Source organism: Trachymyrmex cornetzi, unplaced genomic scaffold, assembly GCF_001594075.2.
Source record: "Trachymyrmex cornetzi isolate Tcor2-1 unplaced genomic scaffold, Tcor1.1 scaffold637, whole genome shotgun sequence".
Classification (NCBI taxonomy): Eukaryota; Metazoa; Arthropoda; class Insecta; order Hymenoptera; family Formicidae; genus Trachymyrmex; species Trachymyrmex cornetzi.
Window position 1 is genome coordinate 321302 of NW_017299956.1, and position 26923 is coordinate 348224.

At 31.8% G+C, this 26923-nt stretch overlaps 3 protein-coding genes across 5 annotated transcripts in view; all 3 read right to left on the bottom strand.

Annotated features, from left to right (window-relative positions):
* LOC108766852 (acidic phospholipase A2 PA4) overlaps window positions 1–13555 on the bottom strand; it is a 21058-nt gene extending 7503 nt beyond the window's left edge. For both annotated transcript variants that reach the window (XM_018516385.1, XM_018516384.1), the window contains exons 1-2: window positions 13477–13555; window positions 4543–4800 (exon numbers count right to left, since the gene is read on the bottom strand). In XM_018516385.1, the coding sequence (XP_018371887.1) occupies window positions 4543–4800 (258 nt within the window). In that variant the 5' untranslated portion in view covers window positions 13477–13555. The remainder of the gene's footprint in view (window positions 1–4542; window positions 4801–13476) is intronic.
* A 5267-nt stretch (window positions 13556–18822) lies between these two features.
* LOC108766869 (apolipoprotein D) lies at window positions 18823–22559 on the bottom strand. 2 transcript variants are annotated; one of them, XM_018516406.1, is made up of 5 exons: window positions 20968–21142; window positions 20465–20584; window positions 20198–20324; window positions 19942–20037; window positions 18823–19609 (listed from the first exon to the last, which is right to left on the bottom strand). In XM_018516406.1, the coding sequence occupies exons 1-5, from the start codon at window positions 21046–21048 to the stop codon at window positions 19137–19139; spliced, it is 897 nt and encodes a 298-aa protein (XP_018371908.1). In that variant the 5' UTR covers window positions 21049–21142; the 3' UTR covers window positions 18823–19136. The 2 variants fall into 2 exon arrangements, with proteins under 2 accessions (XP_018371908.1, XP_018371910.1); XM_018516408.1 differs by lacking the exon at window positions 20968–21142 and adding an exon at window positions 22471–22559 and having other exon boundaries at window positions 18825–19609.
* A 1138-nt stretch (window positions 22560–23697) lies between these two features.
* Window positions 23698–25836, bottom strand: Cdk1 (Cyclin-dependent kinase 1). Its single transcript, XM_018516409.1, has 4 exons — window positions 25671–25836; window positions 24946–25238; window positions 24054–24373; window positions 23698–23985 (listed from the first exon to the last, which is right to left on the bottom strand). The coding sequence occupies exons 1-4, from the start codon at window positions 25705–25707 to the stop codon at window positions 23742–23744; spliced, it is 894 nt and encodes a 297-aa protein (XP_018371911.1). The 5' UTR covers window positions 25708–25836; the 3' UTR covers window positions 23698–23741.
* Window positions 25837–26923: the final 1087 nt, after the last annotated feature.

Here is a 26923-nt window from a genome sequence, read left to right on the forward strand (position 1 = left end):
AGGCAGCACGACACTTTTTTTTCAAGTGTTATGCTATTTTCTATATATAAGATGTTTAGAAATTATTAAATTTTGGTATTTTGTTTTGAAACTGCGTATCTTAGTAGATTTTGAGTAGAACTGTCGGGAACTGTTGCTAAAAGTGCAAATATATATCATTTTCTCGTACTTTAGAGGAAAACTGACATGCCAGATTCGCGACGTTAGCACGCTATATTTTCAATCTTGTTTTTTTCATATTAAAAGTGCGGAACTATTTATTATTTTTAGGTAGAACTGTAGAACTATGAAAAGTGCTACTGGAACTGTTGTACTTTTTTTGATATCGATAGAATGCCGTGCTAGCTTCACAGATCCCAAGGCAGCAGCCGATTCTGACTGCCGACTCAAGAATAGAAATCACTCTATTCGATCGACTTTGAGTCGGAAGTCGGCAGTCAGAGTCGGGAGCCTGTAGTGTGATTATGGCTTAAGGTTTCTGACTAGTCGCGGTGGCCATGTTGGAATCGTGACGTCAGAAGGAGGAATGACACGTTAATTTATGTTTTTAAATAAAGACAATTTGGATGAAACGAAATGACGAGATCGCTTTAAAACACTTGTAAAAATCGATGAAAACTATCCCTTCTTCCCTTGACAGTCAGTAAATGGTCGTAAAAGGCACGTAAAGTGACCCTATATTCGGGTAGAAACCCACGGTCCGACAGCTGTTGAAACAAGTAAAATATACGCTTTTACATATAAAATTCCAAGATAACTTTAGTTTTCATCGATAATTACGACTTCGAAAAGTACGAGACAAGTCACATTTTCACAATTAAGCAAATAATAACGAAATGGCATGCAACATAAATTTCGTCGTCAAAACGTCATTTTTCCACGTTTATAAGCTTGGTTATTTATTCGTGATGCGGCGCTGTAACACACATACAAGCATGAGCCCATGTTCGTGTGCTCGCCTACGGCGCGACGAGAGTGAACGAGCGAGCTCCTTCTCACACTAGTCGCTTGTTTCAAGCTTAGAATATATATAAATGGAAGGGACATAGGGCGCTGAACGTGAAGCCACATCTGTACGAGAGAGAAAGGGATAAATGTTCGCAATGCGCATGCGCAGCACCGTCATCTGTGTGAATTGTGCAGTTGTTTTAGTGTTTTTACACATTCGTACATTACACAGATGTGTAAAACGTGATGCTGCGCATGCGCATTGGGAACATTTACTATCTTTCTCTTTCGCACAGATGTTTACATCAGCGCGAGCCATGGGAAGTATAGGCAATGCCTCTTCCATTTATATATGTTCTAAGGTTTCAAGTGACCGAAAATGCTTTCTCGGCAATCTCGGCCGCTCGGTGGCCCCATCAATAAAAGGCGGGAGGCATTCTAAATAAAATATAAGTTTTAATAAATTGTAATAATATAGTGTACCCCTCCCATTAATCCAGAATAGTATAAATCATGTTAAAACGTAACAGTTTACAAGATATTTAATTGTTTACGATTTTTCATGCGCGTTATATAGTATACCCCTCCTTCATAAACTCGAGTAGCAATTGAATAGTTCAGTAGAAGTAGAATTTTACCGGAAAAAAATTATAAACCAGCATTTCTTTTCACGAAAGTCTTGAAAGGCCATCAGAAAAAAAATGCGTATGTTGAGACTCGAGACTTGTAAAGAAAATAACCGAAAAAAAATCGAATAGTTGCAAAAAGCACGTTTTTCGCTTATAAAACGAAAGATATTGATTGTATGGAAAAAAGTTTGGTATAAAAAATGTAGGTATTCGAAATACCTATAAAATGAGACGTAAAACATTAAAATCGATGTATTAGTTCAGTCGAAAAAAAATAAAAAACACCGAAAAAGGCCTTTTTTTCACTCGTTCTCTGTTCATTGAGATTTAAACGCAAAGCTTTGAAATTCTCGTAAAATAGAGCCTGCGTAATGACGAACAAATCTAGCCCTGAACAAGCCTGAAATGTTCATTAATTTTTACAAAAAGTCATTTGTTCACTAAAAACCTGTTTGCGGAAAACTTAATTTCTTCATCTTTGAGCAGTCGCACAGCAATTTACAGGGGTGATTTTTCTTCTTCAAGAGTTGCACTATCACGTACATTTAATAACAAAACGATTTTTTTGCAATTAAACTATTATAAAATGACTTTAAAAAGTAGGTATCTTTTGTCGTATAAAAAAATGGAATAATTCCGTTAATATGCATCATATCAAATAGCCGTGTGAAGCATTCGACATCTGACATTTTTCTACGAATTTAAAAAAAAGATTACCCTCCAATTATTAGGAGCCGAGATAACAATTTTTTTCAAAAAATCACTGTGGCTCTAATTTTCAAGATTAAGAGTTCCGTCTGGCACCAATTTGTCAAGGAAGAATGGAATTTGCTGTTAAAAAATTCTCGAATTTTTTGCTACCGAAAAAGTTTGTTTTAAAACAATTGGAAAGTTGAAGAACGCGAGCGAAGCAGTACGCCGGGCGGAGTGAGGGAAGCCGGCGCGCAGTCGAGTGGGAAAGATCAGGCCGCTCGGCAATTCGCGCGTATCTGATTTCATACGTTAAAATTTGCTAAATTTACATTTTCTCAGCAATAAATTGACTTAGAAACATGATTTTTTAAAAATCTGGGATAGCTCGACGAGATATAAATAAATAGCTTAACCAAACGTTTCGTAAAAGTAATTGTAACAAATTAATGGTTGAAGTTGATGACTATTGAGATAATGAAATTTATTTTAATTTTATCAAAATCGATTAATAATAAATAAACCTATCTTCTTTTTGTTTATTTAGTATCTATAATCTTATTGTCCGCGACGGCCGTGACCTATACAAAAGTAACGATACAATTTATTACATTGCAATCTGCAATATTGTAACATTGCAGCAATATTGCTTCAATCTTCTGTACTGTATGGGAAGAGTGACGCGGTCATTTTCGTTACAAGTAACGCGTTACTTCCCAATCCTGGTTCTTCTATACTCATTTTGATGTATGTCCGATGAGACGTTACAGTTTAAAGGTTAATATATTATTCATGGATGCATAATCTTCCTGTTATTAGTAATTTACCTATTGTAGTTTTTGTATTATAATAATTACATGCGTGTAATCCACTCTGTAACATTATTATCGGCACGTAATCCTTCTATTACAAAAATTTACTGATTTCAATATTTGTATTACTCTAACTGCACGCATATGATCCGTTGTGTATAGTAATTTCGCACGGGATTATTAGTAATCATACGGATTACAATATTTGGTCAGTGATTCTTTTCCGTAAGGGTAATGTTCCCAGAGAGCACAAAGTCGTGTAAAATATGACTAAAAGACGACTAAATTGTTATAAAGATATCTTTTAGTGAAAGAATATAGTCGTCGAAAAGATAACTAAAAGACGACATATGTCGCACTGCTAGTCATCTTATCCATATGATAACTAAAAGATGACTTCTTCAGATATCTTTTAATTGTCTTTAATACTTCTTTTAGTTTTTATATTTCGATACATATAACGTTTAATAACATCAAATTCCTAAATTAATTTTTACACAAAATGAAATAAAATTGCATGACTGACAATATACGTCCCATTTCCTGCAATCTTTGTTGTGTCCTATGTGCAAGAATCATTATCTTTCATCGTAGTCCTTTTTAGAGACTCGATTACAAAAAAATATTTAATTAATATTCATTAGAACACGAATTTCTTATAATGGTGCACCTTTTATTCTGTCCCGTATGATTTTCAAACACGAGAAACTGAACTCCATCACGTTCATCTGGTGGCGATCTCGCGTATTGCTCGCAAATGAGTGATAAAAACTACCAAAATAACGAAAGATATCTTTTTCATGTTGTCTTTTTGGCAATACAAAAAGATATTTTTTAGTCGATCTTTTGCTTTGCGAAAATGACAACCATAGAAAAATGACGAAAATATATCTTTTTTAAGTTGTCTTTCCGACAAAATTAAACTAAAAGATGTCTTATAGACATTTTTTGGTCTTGCTAAAAGGACAATCTAAAAACAATGTCTTTTTGTCGTCTTTTAGACACCTTTTTGCTTTGTCGAAAAGACAACTTAAAAAAGATCTCTTTTCGGTATCTTTTAGTATTTTGTGCTGTCTGGGCTATTATTCTTTAAATGTATTATATGTTAAAGAATATAATACAATTAAAATATAATAGAATTTAATTGACTAAGTTTTTAAGAAATTACTATTTATAATATAACAGTAACATTTCTTAAAAACTCGATTGATTTAATTGCATTATATTCTTTACATTAATATAATACATTTAAAAAATAATTAATAAAATTATATTCACCAAGTCTTTGGAAAAGTTAAATTTTATTTACATTATACCAAATTGGCTAAAAGACGACTTATAGACGCCATAATGTCGGCTAAAAACCAACCTAGCCATAACCTATAGGCTGAGTTTTATATTTAATATTTTTGTAGGTCCTACAAAAATATAAAACACACTCGGAGACAATCGACGAATCTTACCTTTCCTTTATCTCGCGAAGCCTTACAGGTTTCTTCCAGATCGGTGACGAGGTTGCTAGAAATTTGTCGAACTTTTCTCGGGTCCGCACCGAGAACCATTCTCTGGATTACCCCACGATCGTTGTAAAGAGCGCAGAAAGGAGCGCCGGCATTCACCTCCACCATCCTGGACATAGTAGTATCGGCAACCAACACGCTTGCCTCAATTCTTTGGGACCAAAAGATTGGCAAGACAGCGCCAAATAAGACAGCAAACATCTGCAAATAGAGACCTCGTAACCAAATCAGACCACGTAGATCATTCCCGTATAAAAATATACTTACTCCTAATGTCACTGCTATTACAGTAGTATTACTACTGATATTCAATAGTATCACTACTGATATGCAATAGTATCACTGCTGAGCCAGTAGTGTTACTACTGCTGTAATAGTGTATGACGACATATGACGTAACATAGAACTATTTTTAGTAATTGTAATATTTGGTATAAAAAGTTTATTAGAGTAAAAAGTACATATATGTCATTAGAGCAATTAGTATTATTTCAGCTAGTAGAAATAATATTTTACAGTATTATTAAAAACAAGTTATTATTATAGGTATCATCATTTGTACATTACAATTATATTTAACACTAATTATTTTTCCTATACGTGTTCGGTCTCTTTCACAACATATTTTTGACCAGATATGTTACAACTATACATCCATTAACATTATAGGTGGTCATGGTTCTTCAAAGGAGCAGTTTCCGTACGATCACAGAAGTCAAGCACGCTAAGTGGAGGTACAGATTCGGATGGGTGACCCCACAGGAGCATCATAAAATTAGTTCTTGAATTCATAATAAAGGAAACTTTTTTTTATTTTTATTTTGTCGTGTATCCTTTGAAATGGGTGGCACCCAGTTGGACACGGCTCAATTGGACACGAACCACTCACAGCGCTTGAGACTACAAAGCTCCTAAGCACCGGTCGCTGTGATTGGTGGTGTCCAATCGAGCCGTGGTTAATCGGGATCACCCCCTTTGAAATATGACATTAATTAGTAATACTTTATTTTCACACTAAAACTTCAGTTTAATTAAATTTTAATGAAATTTTCTCCACCACTATTACACACCCCAAAAAAGATAATCTAATTGTAAAGTGAAATTTCCGGTAACCTCATATTCTAAGCAGAAACTTTTACAGAAAGAGTATTCCTCTTCCAGTGCACTGGACTATTCATCAAAAATGTATTGTGAGATTATTCTAACAGTTTTCCTCTTGTATTAAGAGGAATACGTTTACTTAAAGCGGAACGCCCTCTTACGAGTAACATGAAAAGCAATATGTGTGTCGCTGCCTGTCGTTGCTTTTTGGCCGTTGGCGTGTATTATAGTATACAATATACATCGGTCATTGTGTTACATCATGTTGTATTGTGTTACATCATTTATAATTTGAGTTGTTTCATAATGAGTGAAGTAGAAGAATTCTTAGAAACGATCAGCTTAGAGATGTACTGGCCCACATTTGAGCGTAAGTACTATTTATCACGCTCCTCACAGCACATCAACATTGAAATAAGGTTACAGTAACTTTAAATTGTAAAATTATAACATTTAACGGAGATTAATAAACCTACCATTAACCTCTCAGTAACATGAAAATGATCGTCAAACTGATTACATTAACATCCCAGAAACCTTGCATGATACGTTGTATTAATATTCCTACAATGTGCCAAGGACCTTGTAAGATTGTAACATTAAACGGAAATTAATAAACCTACCTTATATATATTGCTAAAATAAGTATTATTAATGATTAATATCTTATTTCAGAATACATATCATAAAATTATGATTAAAAAAAAATTTTTCCCTGAATTTGGGAACTAATTTCATAGTAATATAATTATAAAGGCATATGACCACGAACGCCTGATATCGTTGGCTAAAAATTATTATATTTGATAAAATACGTTAATAACGTTTCGGTCTTCAATGAGACCTTCAGTATTAGCATAAATTAAATGTGTTACGCATAATTATAACATGATAAGACTTAAAATTAGATTCTTACAATATAAGTATTATTTTGGCTATTAACAAAATTCCGTCAATAATATAATCGCAAAAGTTTTTTTCCCTCCCTTTCTCAATTCTTACTGAATGTGATGTATATTCTCGTTTAAACGCAATGTTTCCATACCAGTTAGTTAGTCTGAGTAGATCTTGAACTGTATACCATGAACAATATGTAAGCAATTTCTCTCGATGTATGTCCACACAAAAATTCCAGTTTCTATTAGATAATATATACAATTGCGATTTAATTAATACAATACATCGTGTATTAAACACATTAGTTATCATATAAAATATTAGAAATTAATCAATCGGATTTAATTTACTAAATTATAATTAAAAAATAAGTAACAAAAAAAAACAAAACGCAATATAGTAGTCTTATAACAATATTTAAGCAATTATTTTCAGATATATGTTCAACAACAGATCCAGTTTCTATTAAAAATATCTACAATTGTAATCTAATTAATAACGTACATCCTGTATCGAACAAATTGGTTATCTTATGCAATATTAGAGTTATTCAATCGGATTTAATTTAATAAATTATGATTAAATAATCTAGTCAAAAAATAAATTAAATAGTTGTCTTATAAAATAATCGGAATACTTAGTCAGATTCAATTTCGTACATTGTATAATAATTAAGAAATATAGTTAACTAATTGTCAAAAGGTAATAATAATCTCAATAGCTTTTAATATAAATAAATATTTTAATAGAATACCTGTGTCGAAGATGAGAAGATTTGCAATCAAGAACGTGTAGAATTCATGTGATCTCAATCAATGCTAAAACAGTTATATTAACGTCTGTACAATTCTGACAGTTTATATACATTCACTGAGTCAGCGATAGAAAGTTCTGGAATTATGTAGAGGACGATATGTTTAATAACGGAAAGTATGATTCGGATAACATTTCAGTGTCGTTTTGTTTATTGATTCCTTTTTTTTGTTTTTTTAATATAAATCATTTCTGAAGTGAATATAAATCATTTCTGAAGTGAATCTTTTAATTTCATAGTACTTCGAAGCGGTCATCCATCCGATTGCATATCGCCATTTACTATCCTTGACTTCTGAAATCGTCTGGAAACCGCTGCACTTCAATGATCCACGAACACCTGTATAATCATGGGTGTATAGCTATGATACATCTCTTCAATTATAGATACGCTTGCCGAGCAATCGAATATGATTGGTTGGATCTATAAGTAATAACCAATTATGTTCATTTGCTCGGTGAGCAGGCTAGCCGCTTTGTCAACTTGAACGTGCCCATTGACATAAGATCCCATTAACCTTCCAACAATATTAAAATATAAGGTTCATAAAAAGTTGCTGAAATATTGACACAAGATTCCATTAACCTTTCAACAATATTAAAATGTAAGGTTCATACAAAGTTGCTGAAATATTGACACAAGATTCCATTAACCTTTCAACAATATTAAAATGTAAGGTTCATACAAAGTTGCTGAAATATTGACACAAGATTCCATTAACCTTCCAACAATATTAAAATGTAAGGTTCATATAAGGTTGCTGAAATATTAACATAAGATTCCCTTAACCTTCCAACAATATTATAAAGTAAGATTACATTGTAAGGTTAGTGGCATACACCAGTAACCTTTCCACAAAACTATGTAAGATTGTAACCATCCTATAATCTTAATGTAATATCCAGTGCTGTGAGGGGCAGTGCATTGTTTGTTATCGATATGATGCAGGTATTTTTATTTGGAAAAAAAATACAGTAAAGATAACATCTTCAAAGATGCCAAAGGGTTTGCGAGTTATCGTCGTTATGTCGTAATCCATTGCTAATGCTAACCTTACCGTTCATGAAATATTGACAACAATGGATCACAACATGGCGATAGACGTCAAATCCTGTGGTATCTTTGAAGTAAATACTCTTTAATTAAAGTTTCTCAAAAGTATATATAATATCCCTCAAAACAATATTAAATAATCTATATACAAGAGGAAATTGATATTAAGAATAGTAAAATTCGTACTGCAGATGCAAGACGAAATTACTCTAACTATAAGAATATTAAGCTGTGTACAAGAGGAAATTCATATTAAGAACAGCAAGATTTTTACTGCAGATGCAAAATGAAAATACTCTAACTGTAAGAATATTGTGCTTAGCATATTTTTCTCTTGATTTTAGAAGATTCCTCTTGAAGCCATATATAAGAATAAAATCCTCTAAGATTTAGCGGTTTCTGCTAATATTAAAATTATTTTTTTTTTGGTGCATTACTAGTGACACTACTTGTCGAATTTACTTATTGCATTAGTGACTAGTAGTATATTTTTATACGGGATTAAAAAAATTCTGACGATATGTTTCGACAAAGGTTTTATTAGACATCGCCAAATAAGAAAGATAATTAGCGACCTTCGTCTTGATTGAATGTCCATACTGCCAGGAATCTCAACCCGCGAGCGACTTTCAAATAAAAAGAGCCATTCGCGCAGTTAAACGTTCGTTCAGAATTAATGCTTGACCGTAAATTTTAAACTCTTCGTCAAGGCTACTATTGATTCAGTCTTTTCGTAATGATAGGATCAAAATATTCTCGCTATATAATGCAACTCAACTTAATTATATAACACAAGTTAGCATATTTGTACAATTTCTCGATTAAGCAACTGGTTAAAGATTCTGTTTAGTATTCGCAGCCAGAATTTATAATGGCTCTTCATAGTGAAAGAAGCCTTTCACTATGAAGAGCCAACAACTAAGTGTGAATCACCCATTTATTACTATTTAATATTGTTGAATATCCGTAAAATACACGAAAGTATTATATCCCGCGTGTATTTTTACGTATCCTCATTTGTCGGAGTGCATCAGAGAATGATGGGGATGCCGACAGATGACCAAGTCCTCATCTTTCAGCGGATACATCTAATTCAGAGATTCGAACTACAATTTACGACCTTGGCTCAGTTTGGGTCGTTTCAATTCAGGTCGATCGCGAAAGCGAGAGTGCACGCGCCCTGAAAGAGACTGTAACTGTGCGATGTGGGTCATCAAAGCCCGTTGACGAACTTGTCTCTTGAACTTTCCTCCCGAGGGATGCAAACAAGATCGCCTCACAACTATATATATATATTTAATTCACGTGGTCTGGACCTAATGACCGCACCAACGATCGTCATTCATTATATAAATCACCATTATCAAGTTATCAAAACCGCTTGTCTGCTTGTTTTCGTCTAACTCTAAAACGTAAAGGATATAAATTTTTAATGAAGATTTAAAATATGCGCCTCTCTGTATCTCTCAAATCTGCTTTCAATATTTTTTCTTTCTAAAAAGAAATATATTATTCTAATTTACATAATATAGTTTAAATAATGTAATTTTGCGATATTTAGGTATAAGCGAAAATTACATTAAAATCTCCATATTTTTGAAATGTACATACATTAATTTATTTTTTTTTTTTGTATGTAATATATAGTGAGAACCAAATCAAATTGCAACGTGTTACGACTAATATGAAACTTTGAAGAATCGGACCCTGGTAGCAAGCTAACGTCAAAATAACGACAAAATGACGTAGCAATTGCTACCAGAAGAGTAAGCCGATTTCGACATCGATTCGACATCAATTTGATGATTTCGACATCGATTCGATTTCGGTTCCCTTGTTATTTGTCACTAGGATTATCTCTTCCATTGCTTAAACTATAAAGCCACTTGTTTGTCGTTCTTTCGGAGAGATAAGCAAATTCAAAAGTGAAATAAAGTGCGGTTTCGTGTCACTTCGTGATATACGAAATATTCAGAACGTTTCGGGCGTTATGGACTTCAAACGGCAATTATGATAGTACATACATTATTTTTAAAGCTTTTGAAGTGAACTTCACACAACGAAAAAACAACTATTACATTAATTTTTTTGTGCAAATCTAAACAGAATTAAATTATCTTTTTTTATTATGATCAAGAAAAACTTTCTGTAGTTTTAAACTGTTATCTTTATTTTCCGTCGTTTAAATTCTTCAATGGAAAATTGTTTACCATTATACAACTATTAGTTTTGTATAAGAAATTACATTTTTTATTGCTTTCTACAGTTTCCGATATACGTATAGTTTGCATAAGCGCCAATATGCTATTGAGAGAAGAATTTTTGATATTTGCAACTAATATAATTACATATCACTTAGGCTCTGCGCACAATAGAAAGAATAAGGAATTAGGAATAAAGAATTAACGATTTTAACTTCTCAAAAATCGTGGATATACTGTTTCTGATAGGTTGAAATCGTTTATTCTTTATTCCTAATTCCTTATTCCTTCTATCCTAGTAAAAAATGATAATAGAATCGACATCGAATCGACATCGATTCGATGTCGATTCTATTATCATTTCTAACTGGGATTGTACGCAGGGCCTTATAATTATGATTATTACTGCTATAATATTAGTAATAATAACCATAATATCTATATAATAATCTGTAGATAATAATCATAATTATGATAATATCTAATATATTATAAATTATAATAACAAAAAATACAAAAAAATTTTTTCTCAGTGATTATTAAAGATTATTATCGAACTTGTTTCTTGAACTTGATGACGTACTTAATTATGTCGATCAGCACTATCAGGGTAGGATAGGTCTATTATAATCGGATGCAGTCTGGGCGATTACGACGCACCTAAACGTTTCATCGTTTATCGCTAATCATGATTATTATCAATTTAACCGATAGAAACTGTCGTGACGGAAACTGTCATGACGGTATAAGTGTCGTGACACGCGAAGCATAGAATAAATATAAAGATATACTTTATCATATTTTTTACATTATTATTCGTCTTTATATTTTTCGATAACAAATATAAACATGGATATGAGGTTTTATTCTTTACGTAAACGTGGATATGAGGTTTTATTTTTTACGTATTGTCTGGCTATTAGGAATCGTAATGTGGTCTGTTTTTATGCAATATTTTTTTATACCCAGAAAGAAGAAAATAATTTTGTTGGATCATCGAAATAATTGTGTAAAACTATCAAATTGATGATCATCGGATGTCAAACTTTTTTGCAGCATTGCCCATCTTGAAATGCTTGAAATTCCTACGTAATTATTTTCATTGTCAACAAAATTATTTTCAAATTTGTATTTAGTTAAATTTTAAGATACTTCTCAAAATCTTTCTACAAAATCGTTCATCCCTTGTAATTTCCAATATTGACAAGACTACGAAAATGTACACGTGAAGTATGAATAGCGAAAAAATTTAATGTTTCTCAAAATCCATTCAAAAATATTATTTGAAAACAGTGATAAAATTGTAATGATTTTGAAAAATAATACAATGAATGCAATTCATTAATATTTATATCAATAAGACAGATTGTTCTTATGTGACGATATTACGCTACTGGCGGATCTCAAAGGATGAATTGAATGTATTGGGCAACAAAAATTAAAAGTTTTGAATTTTGAATTAAATTTTAGAATTAAATTTTGAAAATTTAATTTTTACTTCTTAATTTTTAATTCAGGATTCTTAATTTTTACTTTTAACTTTGTAATTTATAATTAAATTTTAATGTCTCTGCTGAATTTTTCATAAATAGTAATATAAAATGGAAACTTAATAAATATCGATATGTTTGGATCTTTTTTTAAAATGTAACTAAACAATTATTAATAATTTAACTTTTTCACTCCGTTTTTCCGATAAGAAAATGAAATAGCTAGTTTAACAAGCTTATCGAAAACATATTACGTCACATACAAGGATATTAAATCACGCGCGGATACACGATTCAGAGATAACTGATTCAAAAATGTCCCGATACTGAGAAATTCCCAAATATGACTAAAAGAAAAAGGTACGCAAAAGCGCAGCGAATGCGTCACAATCTCATTCACTGCGATGAGAATCTAAACTGCGCATCCCCCCTAGTCCACTTCGCCGAGCTGATCGCACACTGCAGTGCGTAACGAACGGGAAGTAAGAAGGATATAACGTATAGTTATATTTCCGTAGCTCTTGAAAATTGTAATTTTGCCAGGATACATTGGATATACTAATGTCTATAAAGAATATATTAGTTAAATGGTGGATTACTGACAATTCATTACTTTAATTTAAATTAATTAATTGAATATTTTTAATATTTGCTTGTAACAAATAAATGAAACGAAAATAAAAAAAAATAACTTCTAACAGTCACTTTACAAAATGGCTGTAGCGCAGAGAGCGTAATATATATGTATATATATACTTACATATAAATATATACATATATGACGATAATTATTGGTACGCTGGAATAGCGTTATTGAACCGGAATGCCTAATGCCGTATACCGTGGCAAGAACACGTCATTGCGTGAGAGGTAAGCATTTACACTTCACAGATTTTTTTAAGATTTAAAAAAATTTGATTCTTGTACGCAAGCGATGCAATGTTCTGGGAGTAAAAATATGTAAAATGTCAATACATGTAAAACGGGACGTGTCCTATCAACTGTTTACAAAATTTCGCGATAAAGAGATAATAATTTCAGATTTTGAAATTAATCCACGCAAAATTATATTCGTGAATAAAATGTCATTACCTTATTGACAAAAGTAATATTAATGTACTTAAATTTGTTTATAATTTTTTAACAAATAATCTTCTAATATATATAAAGAATAATTTGTTGTGCATCGAAGTAAATCACGCACAGATTTACAATAAAAAAAATTTAGCATACACAAAATTGTTATATATTACATTCACAATGAAAAATATAATCGCTATAGTAAAAATATTAATAACTTTATTAATGTAAACATACGTACACTCAAATTTAACGTTGACCTAGATCTTGTGAGATGATGCGAACGTGCTCAAAGATATCGAAGGTGGAGCGTGCTACTCGGAACCACGAAATCCGCTTGTCTCTCCTCAGCAGTCACTATCAGACTGATGGTTCGTACAGGACGTCAGAATACTAATATTCGCAATCATGCATATACAAATGCGTGCACAGGTTGTTGGGTTATATTATACACGCACATTAGGGGAGAATTTAAATCATGTGATAAAAACTGTTTATGTGGAGTACCTCGCAATTGATTTTTTCCATCGTATAATGCATATTAAGGAAAGAAATTTATTCGTACGTACGTAAATAATTCTGAGCAAAGAAATAATCCTTAAAATTGTACTAATTTTGAGAATTATATCTTTATGTCCTTTTGAAAAATTTATGCGTAACCAATACAAATAATACTAGAATTTACACATTTTGAATAATTTTTAGTGCAAAAAAGAAGAAACAACATATTTTTTTAATATACATATTTTTTGAGGCGCTGATTTTGAATCCACTGCCAGAAAAATTCCGTTAGATCGAATTTTTAAGATATAGGATGTCAATCTTCAAACATTTCTTTCTCCGATTTACAACAAGTAATGAATAAAGCGGACGGTTTTACCAGGATTTGATGATAATTAAAAAATGTTATTATATAAGGAACATATTAAGACGGAACACTAGACGACTAAACGATACTGGACTTTAATACGTGAAACCGATTCAAAATATAAAAAACAAAAATTAAGCTAACAAAATTATTGCTTAACACTTCTGGTTTGTTTTCTAACTTTAATAAAACCTTATATGATATCTCCAAATTTGCAAATCAATATATTATAGCAAGAAAGTTCTCAAAAGATTAAGTAAAAACATCGGTGATACATTTTTACTTTAACTAATAGAATTTTCGAAATAGTAAGGATTTAAATATAGCTAATTATGATGAGCTGCAGTGATGACTCACGCGTACTTCAGCATGCTAATTACTAATATACTCACAGGTGATTGCTTAAATTTAAACGTATAGACATACCCATACAGCACACGTTGAATCGATATCAGACACGCTGATTTGCAACATTGTGAACATTACAATAACATCGCGAAATGTAGATTCAATGTTAAAGAGACGTTGCAGAAACATCTAATGTTCGTTGAATTGCAACGTCTGTGAGACATAAAAAATGTTTCGCATATTAATTCAATTTTATTATTAAAATAAGTAGGTATTATTGATTAACATCATATTCCAGAACACACACGATAAAATTATAATTGAGAAAAAAACGCTTTCCCCTTATTTGGGAGTTAATTTTCTTATTTTTCTAAGGGGTGATCACTCATCCAATCTTGTACATGTACGCTATCCAGCGGTGCTGAACCTTTGCAATTATATGGGAACTGCAACTTCGATCCACGAATACTAAATGTTAGTGATGTATAACTATGACATATATATATATATATATATGTGTGTGTGTAGAAAGACCATGAGTCGACATTGCGCATCAAACCGGTCAAACACAAATAATATCATACGTGCGAGCATTGTCTTATACTTTGCTTAAAACTCTTTCTATCTCTGTCTTTCTTTCGCTTTAAAACGAGACAGAGAGAGTTTTAAGTTTTGCATAAAGTCAAAGTGACGTTGGTGTAACCGAGCCTAAAAGTGATACAAATTTTCTATTTACATGACATTTAATTTTTGTTAATTTTTTACAAAATAAAATAAGCTTTGATATACATATATGTAATTTACGTCAATGTCGTTTCAACGTTGCAGCAACATTAACAATCAATGTGAAAAAATCAATAAAAATTCAACTTAAATTGTGATTCAACTTGTTCAATGTTGTTTCAATGTTGCAGCAATATTAACAATCAATGTAGAAGAATCAATATTATAGATACAACATTGATAAAACATTGACACTTCAACATTCGACATTGCAACATCTCAGCAATATTCTTTCAACGTTCTGTGCTATATATATATGAGATATATTATAGTTATCTGCGCAATTGGCCATATTTAAACCTTTATTATATTTCACAACTTATTGCTTAAAATAAAAATTTATAAATAATTTTTTATTACACACACTTATCTACACAGCAAAAATATTCCAAATATATCATACGGATATATCCTATAGATATTGAAATATCTTTAGACACCCTGTGAAATAATTTAATATTCTGTAGGTATATATTGAAAAATGTCTTTTCTTATTCTTATATTTTAAAAACTGGAAATATTTTATTAGAACAGATAATTCTTATCGGGCTAATGCATAATGAATCAGTGGGATAGGAAGAGGATCTGTAAAGACGTCTGTATTACCGACTAAACACGTATAATTTTTGTATAATGAATACTCTTTTTCTCTTTCACGGATTCGAAAATACTTTTCCAGGATTGAAGTATACGCATTAATACGTGTTTGTGAAGTGGAGTCTACGCTGAGAATGATCAAAAATTTCAAAATCGATATATTTTTTATCATTTCTTAGTATAACATGGCGTCTCAGCTGTCAAGTCGTGACAACATTTGTTTGATATGAAAGCTTTGCAACCCGAACGTACGAAATAATAGTTCCCAAACACGTAATTTTCACGAACATACAACGTCGAGTTCTTAGAATTAGATTTAGACGCTTTATCGCGACGAATTCGTTGTACGAAAATTGACACGTATATGTGACTGCGTGTATCATAGGCTGCATGAAATATTGCTGGGTAGTATAAAAAGACATGTCGATCATCGATGTGCCGCGCGCGACATCTAGCGATTAATTCTTATCGAGATAACTCTTATCGAACTGTGATTCAAGTGAATGAATTTAGTGACAGCTGAATTTGACAATGGAGTTTATTGATGATGTGAGCATCGTGTTGTTCGGTTGTTCACTTTCTTAACGTTTGTTTTGTGAATAAGAGCGATGCGATCTCGTAATTATATTAAGTAATCGATCTCTCTTGTAAAAGGTCTTACAAACATTGCGAATACTATTATTGTGTGATTACCAACTACAGCATATAAGGAAAATAAGAGCAAAGACAACCAAGACTAAGATGAGCGAGTATTTGTGGTAGAAATTAAAGCTACTAAAAGATAAGTTTTACATCTTAATCAAATTTGTCAAGGTAAACTAAATACAGGGCTGGGCATGTATTTGAAATACTTTTATTTGAAAAACAGTATTGGTAAGACAATTATATTTTGTATTTTGTGTTTGTTCAGAGTACATGAAAATATTTTGTATTTTGTATTTTATGGGAGCATATAAAAGTATTTTGTATTTTATATTTCAGTATTAATAACAAAAATTATGAAAGTATTTTGTATTTTGTATTTTAAATACTAATGATAATCAATCTTATTATTTGAATTACATGATACAAAAAGCTTTCAATCTTTCGATTTTAAATACAAAATACGTAATACTTTTATGTGATCCGCTAAAATAAAAAATACAAAATACGCTTGTATTGCAAATAGTGTATTTTAAATAAAAGTATTTCAAATACGTGCCCATCTCTGACTGAATATACGCTATTTTAAAGCACAATGTTAAACTGATGTTACTATTATGTTCTCGATGTTGGTTTCTGAATCATAAATAAATATCCTTGAATTATACACTACATGTGGACATCTCATTCGTTATTTTCATTATAGCTTTGAATATCATCAATGATAACATCTTATATATTCAGGCTCAATTTAAATGTAATTGATAAGATTTCAATTTAAGTTAATCAACATATTTCAGCAGATTCAGACACAGCGAGTCGAAAATTACTTTGGAGATTGTATTCATAATCGTACGTGATTCAACCTGAGATCAGATTAGAGCTAGGTTTAAATTAGTCTTTTATTTGAAAAATGATTCTCAAACTATGATTTAATAAATCCGATTGATTCAAAATCTAGTTCGCCTGAAATAAGAATCCATTGTGGATTAATCTAGGATGGATCTACGAATATGGACCTAGAAACAATTATAGTCTTCATATACTCCAGATAGCCAAGTCTGTAAAAAGCAGATTTTTTAAATGTCTGCTACACATTATGCCAACAAAATAACAGAATTGTTACAGAACTAGATGTACATAATACTGTTGACAAACTGCTAGAAAAAAACGTAACAAAATCTGCAAGCGTCAGATGTCGGCAGGATCTGCTCAGTTTTTGCCAACAATTTGCCTTCACATTATGTCGACAGGCGATGTTAACACAAGCCTAATGCGGATGCAGTTGATTTTTCTGCTCGAACCTGCTAAGAGTCTGCTAAAAAACTGCAAACATTTGCTATCTGGGTACATTTATACAAATTTAACCTTATAAATTAATATAATTTATTAGCTTTCCTGCTAAAATTCCGTAGCATTTCCGTATATGAATTTGGACAATTTTATATGAATTTTATGATTAAATGTGGTTTCTTGCACTAGAAATCCTGTTATATCCAAAATACATTTGGAGTTCCAGATAAGTTCCATGTCAACTCTTATCTACAAATCCCATTCTGTACGACGTATATTTGGAATTCCAGATAATTCAAGTCGAATTTGTTGCACGGAAATTTCGTTATGTTCCAATATTTGGAGTCCCAGATATATTCCATGCCAATTCTTGTCTGCAAATCTTGTTCTGTCCAATGCATATTTAGAATTCCAGATAATTCAGGAAATCCGTTTATTATCTGTTTTCAATTGAGTACGAATCTTCATGTAATTACAGATCCATCTTTTATTGAAAAATCCATAAAAAGTCATCACTAATTTTAACACAGGAATACTTATATAAACTGGATATGTTATTTCTTGATAAAAATCAGTAAACTTTATATCATAAATTTCTTGTAATACCTAAGATATTTGGAATTGCAGATGTAAACAGACAATATTTTTATCTGGGAATCTAATTACGTACCATGAAATGGAAATCCTTATATAACCAAATTTAATATTTATAATATTTCGATAAACTTCATGCTAAAGACTGATTTGTCCATGTCTACCCTGATGTGAGCGTATGTATTTTTTATTTGGACATAGCTGGAATTTTTAGCAGAATTATAAAAAGAATAAACCATTCTTTAATTTATCAGTACTTATGAGTAACACTCCGTCAATATTTATCTATATTATATTATTGACATCATGTACAGGATGTTTAAGTTTTTATAAAATGGAATCGAAGCATAATAGCATATAAAATCAAACAATAATGATAAAATATAATAATTAATTATATTCTTATAGTTAAAACATAAAATAAAAATATACATACTTTTGTATTAAAGTTTTATTGAATATTTAACATACATTAACACATCAGAGACGCGTACAATCAGTATCAGATCGCAACAGATCTCTAATCATCCATGATCTCCATGATAATGTAAATCAATCGATCAATCAATGTTGATTCCTTTCATTTTCACCGTAATTTTATTTATATTCGTGATACAATTCGTCATATGTCGTCAAATAAAATGACAGAAGGTCAAATATACAATATTAGAAGGAAGGATCCTAATAGAACTATCGAATAGACATCAATTCGCGAATCGAGATCGCGAATAACATAATGAAAAGTAATGATGCGGAAAAATGATTCGGTTGGATTTTTAGGGAATCCATTCCACTTCGTTCGTCTTCAATATCTTTGATGTGACGCGACTGTTCTGCTCTGTCGTCGATGCTGTTTGATCTGTATCTTCTGTACCGGCTATCTTGTGATATACCTTACTTCCGGTCTGAGCGATCCACTGGACACCGTCGCCGATCTTCTCGCCCGCTTTGCGCACCACATTACCCAAATTCTCAGAAGTGAAAGTGTTGGGATCGACGTTGATGTCCAGAGTATTGTTGCCTTGTGGACAGTTAGACTGTGAAATGATGCTCAAATCGAACGGATCGACGCCGTATTGACCCAGTCGCTGACGTATTTTGTCAACCTGTATCTGATCCAACATTCTGATCCTCGAGAGGATTGTCGCACTTTGTCGATGAGCGAATCCCAGCTTCTGACATGTAAATATGCCAGCGTAAGTATCATAATCCGTCATGAATACCACATGGGACGCACTTCCGGCTACACCTAAATCACAGATACGAATTTTAGTTGCACAACGCGATGCGTTGCTTGCAATTTGTATGAAAATTATTAAGCGAGAACGCATTGTTTATCGCGAGATTAGTACGTAGCAAATTTATCTTCAATTTGCCTAATATCTTGTCATTTGTAAATTAAAGAGGAGGCTGTAACTATATATTTGAATTTACATTTTGCAGACGGTGTTTAACTTAATTAAATTTCATTGCGTAACATATAAAAGTTTTATTTATCGTACTCTTTTGTTTCTGTAAAATAAAATTACGTCTCTTCTACTTTTAACTATATTATGATGTTGTGCGCGTTAAGACACTTACTAAGAGGAAAACGGACTTCCATACGTCCCGGAGTACTTGGTTCAGGTACAGTCAATTGGCCAGTATAATGATACTCGTGCTTCAATGGCGTAAGACCTGTACACATGTACCTCACAATTACGGATAATTCATCCCATTTGTTAGACATTTATTCCATTGAGGTTCTTTTATGATACTCGATGGAGCGCTTCGTAGAGGCTTACATATCGCGTCTCCTTTCTTTACCAATTGCTCGTAGTGTTTTTAATTGCCTTACCTAAGATTAGATGATCCGAGTCCTGCGTGATAACGTACTCGCCCGGTTCCTCTCCTCGTGTGTAATTGTAAGTAATGCACTTGCTACCTGTTGATGTTTTTTGAATAACATACCACAGACCCAGGAACTAAAATTTTAAACAAATCGATTATTTCTGAAATAAATTAATTTGATTGTATGGATAAAAAAATATTCGGTAAATTATTACAGAGACATCTTTGGCCTCTGTAATAATAATCTTTAATAGATATAAATTTTTCAACTTACTCTACCCATCTGAAAACCCTGCATGGGTTCCACAATAGGACAAGTACCCATATGATACGTATGAGCTTGAGCAAAAGCGAGGCATCCCGCCAATACTAGACACCATGTTAAGGACTGCATCTTTTGGAAAGAATAAAAAAGATGAATAACATATATAATTAGGTGATTCAAATTCTCAGAAGATCATACTACTTGGATTTTTCCACAAATTTTATATAAATTATCAAATAACTGTTTATGCATTTGTAATCTTTGATAAAAGATTTGGTCATTAATCACTTATAATAAATTATAATTACTTTAATAATAACAATTATAATAATATCAATAATTCAAAACGACCGAGAGACGAGCAAATAAGATATTAAAATAAGTAGATCCTTTTTTAAAAACATGTTTAATAAGATAACATATATAATAATGTTTAATAAAATAACAATATATAATTTACGTTTCGGCTCACAGAGTCTTCATCAGTTAAATAACATAAAAATTAAACTTACATTTATAAATCTTACATTTAACCCTAAAGTAACAATAATTCGGTAATCAGATAGTTTTCTTTCTGCATGTAATGTGGTCATAGGAAGTGCGGGCACATACCATGTCCATAATAATAAAATATAATTAGCATCAATGCAAAGCTCAATAACAAATTCATTGTTTAACAGTGAGCATTATAGCGAGTTCCCAAGCAGAACAAGTCACGATAACGTCAAAATGACATTAAAATGAATCGGAAATGATTAAAAAATAACTTTTAATGATCATTTTGAAGTCATTTTGACATCATTTTGATATCATAATGACTTATTGTTCTGCTTAGGTTAAGTCCAATGTAAATTGTGATGTTATATTATAAAAATGTAATGCAGTGTGAGGTAATGCGTTCAAATTAAAATTTTCTTAAAAATTGTCTGGTATTATTTAAAATTGTCTTTTATTATTGACGAGTCCCAAATATTTTATTGTTGGACATGGTATGTACCTCCTATGATCGTATTACATTCGGAAAGAAAACTATCTGGTTATCGAGTTATTGTTACTTTAGGGTTAGATGTAAGATTTATGAATGTAAGTTTAATTTTTATGTTATTTAACTGATGAAGACTGTGAGCCGAAATATAAATTATATATTGCTATTTTATTAAACATTATATATGCTATCTTATTAAACGTGTTTTAAAAAAAGGATCCACTTATTTTAATATCTTATTTGCTCGTCTCTCGGTCATTTCGAATTATTGATATTTGCTTTGCAAACAAACTAGCGTTATATTATATTACTACTGTTTAATAATAATAATAATAATAATAATAATATAGAAACAATATAGAATAAAAACTTTCATGAAAGAGTATCTATTTAATAGTAAATGCCTATATATATATATGGAATGATAAATCCGATGTCGTTTCCGACGCAATTATCTAAAAGATTTCAACGAAATTAGTCACGCATTTTTCAATATCTCAATAAGACTTTCTGGTATGTGTGTGCGTAACAATCCGTGTATGCTTGTCGAGAATGTTGAGTAAAGTGATTCTTTTCGTGCACAGCCATGATCTCGGTTTTCAGGTACAACCGGTGGAGCGTGATTTACACTCGCCTTGGATACACATCATGGAGCATCAAGGACCTCCGAAATTTACATTCCTATGTTATTAGTGGCTGTCTTCGTCTCTCGTTCTTATACGATAATAAACGCGCGGTGATGACTGATGAATGTACGATTAAAATCAACATTTGTTGCGACCTTTCACTCCGCTGAGAATATTTTCATTCCATATACGCACCAATGTAAATCAATTAATCTTTATCTTTCTGCTTGCAAGAAGCTCTGTTTTAAAGGAGCAAGGCCAAGATTTATTTCGTAGGGCAAGTAAAAAAAGAAACATCATTCATTTTTAATTGCTATCATTTTCTCATCTTTTCGAAATATTAATATAAAGTACGAGATAAAGAGTTAATGTATCTGAAAAAGAGATATTAAAACTGTACTCACTATGAAGGCTGATGCTGCTGATCTCTGCGTTTGCACTATATAAATACAAGTTCCACTGGAGAGATGGACTTTATGTGGCTAGTGCCCCACTCTCGATGTACCCCACAATTATAGGTCACATATACAGTCACCGAGATACATAACACGATCGAAATATAGAATATCTTGTTGTTTTTCCCTGTAAATCGCGAATTAGTTCATACTGATTCATTTTTCTTTTTTGTACAACGATAAATTGCTACTATCTTATATATATTTGCACATTGTTTCTTTAAAAAATGTAAAATTATCACTGACGTTCAATTACGTTCAATAAGCATGTGACGCATCCAAGTATCATGAACGTATAATACGAATCATATTTCTGAGAATTACTAATTCTTTCCGTATATGGTATATATACAAGTTCTTTTACTTTTCTCAGAAACGAATATGATTTAAAGTGAGCTCTCTATAGCTATGTATGATAATATATAATAGGTAACAATCTGATGGAATAATTTTTATTGTTGATATAATCGAAGTGTGTTACCAATAAAATATTTATTTATAAGATACAAAATTTTTACATTTAATTTTTAAATTAAGCATTTGTAGATTAATGCGACCAACGCAACAGTATGTAAATTTTCTACTAAGGCACGTATACGACAGATATTCTATAGTGGATAGTTCTAAATTACTAATCTTGTTTGCTATTAATAATCAATTTATGATTGTAAAGTTTTTAGATCAGAGAATAAGGCACAAAGATAATTGTCAGTTTATTTGACACATTATGTAGAATTTAAATTTTTCCTTAAAAATTGATTCCTTTAAAATGATGCAGAACTATATATCTTATTAAGTAGACAAAGTGAATAAAATGTAAGAGTAAGTAAAATATAACGTTCGAATACAGTAGTAACTTATCGAGCCAAGATCGATATGTTAAACGCAAGAATATATGAAATTGGCATCATTAATTAAAATAATTGTGAACGAAATATTGTATAAAATTTACTTAAGTGCAATATAATATGTAAAATACTAATATATTCCAATAACTTATATAAGTATGAAATGTATGTAATTTAATAAAAACCATACTGGTCGCACACAAAATGAGTTCTACTAAGAAATATAAATGTAAACTTTAATCGATATGATTAAACAAAATGAAGGACATTTACTCAAATAAATTAACTTTCAGTACACCTATAGACTCTTCACGTAATCACATGATTAAAAATGTAAAGTTTTACTTCTTTTGTTCGAGTAGTTAATATGTTTTACACAGCGGGTATTTTGCATGTATCTAAATCATTAAAATAGGGATGTTGCAATGCTGCTCGTGCGGATATTCTATATACAGGATCGTACGTGAGCATAGCTTCCAATAGATTCACTCCATCAGGCTCCAACGTCTTTACTTGCAAGTCCAAGTTATTTGCCATCCAATTTGGGAATGTCGTTTTGTAATCTGGCAGTTGTGTTACACCTGGCCATATTTCTTCCGTAGGCGTTCTTAGTATTCTGTAGAGCACAATAATCATTAAATAGTTGAGAAAAAATATTTTTATAATAACATATAAAAATTTTACCTGAATATCCTGAAAAGTTGATCGATTTCGCTGTCTCCCTGAAACAATGGTTTGTTAGTTGCCATTTCTGCAAAAATACATCCAATACTCCACATATCAATCGCACACGAGTATCTAGTAGCACCAAGGAGAATCTCAGGCGCCCTGTACCACAGAGTTACAACTTCGTGTGTATATATTCTCACTGGGATTCCGAATGCTCTTCCAAGTCCGAAATCTGCTACTTTGATAATTCCAGTCTTATCAATTAGCAAATTCTGTGGTTTTAAATCACGATGCAATATTCTACGCTTGTGACAGAACAAAATTGCACGTGTGATCTGAGACAGAGAGCAATTGCATTGATGCATGAACATGATCTCAATAAAAATTTCCATGGCAATTTAAGCATTTAATAAAATTTATTCTTTATAGCCTAACTAATATATATTGATTGTACTTAAAATGAAAAGAATATAACCAAATTTTGCAAAAGCAAAAGTTTTAGTATAGTACAATGTAGTGATAAAATACTCTTTTTATCTTATCTTATAGAAAGTTTTAGAGTAGTCTAATAGAACGATACTATATTTTCTTATTTATCTAGCTTTAAAATGATTCAGCTTGCCAGAATGTTTAGCCTGTTCTTTATCGCTGTATTGGAATGCACTAAAACTTTCTTAAATAACTTAGATTACAGCCTTCCAGAATATTGGGCCTGTTCTTTATCGCTATATTGTGGAATGTACTAAAATTTTTTATCTTGCTTTTGCTAATCTCTTTAAATATACATCTAATTCAGGTACGAATACAGTAATTAAGCTACAAAGACTAAACTTGTTCATCTTTTCTCCTATGGAAGAACCTTTATAACATTAGCATAAGACTAAATATTTTTTTCATACAAACAAACCTGATACAAATATGATTTAACTACAGCTGATTCCATCAGTTTATTATCCAAACTATCCATGTATTTTTTTAAGTCCATAGTGAGATACTCAAAAATAAGATACAGTTTTGACTCTTCCATTAATACATCGATCAAGCTCACTATGTTCGGATGAGCTAATTCTTTGAGCAATGAAATTTCTCTAATAGCAGTTGATGGTATTCCCTCGTCATCATTTTCTAAGCGAATCTTTTTCATGGCTACAATTTCTCCAGTCCTCTTATGTTTTCCTTTGTATACTACTCCATAAGTACCTGAGGAATATCAAGATTTTTAATAATTTGTGTTATATACCTCACATTCCGTACTCCAATATTTACATTACTGATCAAAACGTTTTACATAATTTGTATATGATTAAAATTGAATGCAACTTTATATCAGGTTTTACTTAACAATTAAATAATATTGCACTACCCATTTAACAAATGTATCATTTTCTGTTTAGCCAAATACTGGATATAATATATGTAATTGTTGATACTCTAAACATGTATATAAAAGAACCAGGAATCTTATTCATTATGTATAATAAATATATCAGCTGCCGAGAAGAACGTTCAAATATTATAAATGAACAAATATCTATAAATATTCATTAATTACTAACACGTGCAATGCATGCGGTGCAACAATAGCTTGATAGCTTGACATCAACAATCTTCTCGTATTTTCCGTGCACTCACCTTCTCCGATTTTTTCTATTTTTATGAAATTATCCATTGTGCGTGACGTAGGTGCTGGTTTAATAATATAGTCTTGGAAATTCCTTTTCACAATTCGACCGGAGATGCAGTTCTCGTGTTTCGCCTTGTCGCCGATCACTTAACGAACAAATTTAAATCAAACGAGACGCCATATTGGTAACACTGGGTAACACATGTGATCTGTTTTCTGTTCCTGCACTAGACTGCTCTAGAATTCTCTTTCTCGCTTTAAATAAACATCAAATGTATTTCTATCTCACTTTAAGTTCCTAAAAAGTGTACACTAGTTCAGCCACAGAAAACAGACCTATGGAGAATTTACTGCGTGCTGCTGCGCCCTGGGTATCAATGTAACTTTTTCTTTAAGGTGCCTTTTCATGCGCAGCACGCTGCGATAGCAAAAATGTCATATGATGTAAATTTTTTATAATTGCTTCCGCTGCATTTGCTACTCATGAGAAGGAATAATGCTGGATTCACACAGCATCCGATTTACGACGGTCTGCAGCCAATCAGAAAATAGGATTTCGATGATGCGGAGTAAAATTCATCGGAATTATGTTTTCTGATTGGTTGCAGAGCGTCGTACGACGCAAATTGGATGCAGTGTGAATCCATCATAATGGCAATAGCACATTACAACCCTTCTACAATAAGCCGCAAGTCAGAAGTTCTAAGGGTATGAGCACAAGAATTGCTGTAACAGCCCTTCTACAATAAGTCCGGATCTACAATAGGTGTCTTATGCCGTAAGAAACTGACCAATTACAGTCGAATCCGAGAAGAATAAGCGACTGTGATTCGCCCATTTCTTATGGCTTAAGGCTTAAAACCCTATTGTAGATCCGGGGGAAGCCGCGAGTCAGAAGTTCTAAGCGATCTTAAGTCATAATCGGTGAAGTTGGCCAATAGCCAACTTGAACGACTTGGTTAAGACTGGTTAAGGCGTCGTCTACAATACACGGAGTAAGAAGCAAGAGTAAGAAATTAACCAATCACAGTCGAATGTGAGAAGAATAATCGACTGTGATTGGTCAATTTCTTACTCTTACTTCTTACTCCGTGTATTGTAGACGGGCCTTTAGACTTCTGACATTCTGACTTGCGGCTTATTGTAAAAGGCCTATAACACTTTACGGCAGTCTCACAGCCCTTCTACAATAAGCCGCAAGTCAGAAGTTCTAAGCTATTTTAAGTCATAATCGGTGAAGTTGGCCAATAGCCAACTTGAA

Bases quoted from the DNA above. Each gene is read 5' to 3' on its own strand.
- LOC108766869 (XM_018516406.1), bottom strand. From the start codon at position 21,048: ATGACCACATTACATGCAGAAAGAAAACTATCTGATTACCGAATTATT. The intron at 20,038-20,197 runs GTAAGGCAATTA...ACATGTGTACAG, and splicing joins CTCGGATCATCTAATCTTAG to GTCTTACGCCATTGAAGCAC. The intron at 19,610-19,941 runs GTAAGTGTCTTA...TCTGTGATTTAG, and splicing joins GGAAGTCCGTTTTCCTCTTA to GTGTAGCCGGAAGTGCGTCC.
- Cdk1 (XM_018516409.1), bottom strand. From the start codon at position 25,707: ATGGATAATTTCATAAAAATAGAAAAAATCGGAGAAG. The intron at 25,239-25,670 runs GTGAGTGCACGG...GATATTCCTCAG, and splicing joins AATAGAAAAAATCGGAGAAG to GTACTTATGGAGTAGTATAC. The intron at 24,374-24,945 runs GTTTGTTTGTAT...TCTCTGTCTCAG, and splicing joins TTAAATCATATTTGTATCAG to ATCACACGTGCAATTTTGTT.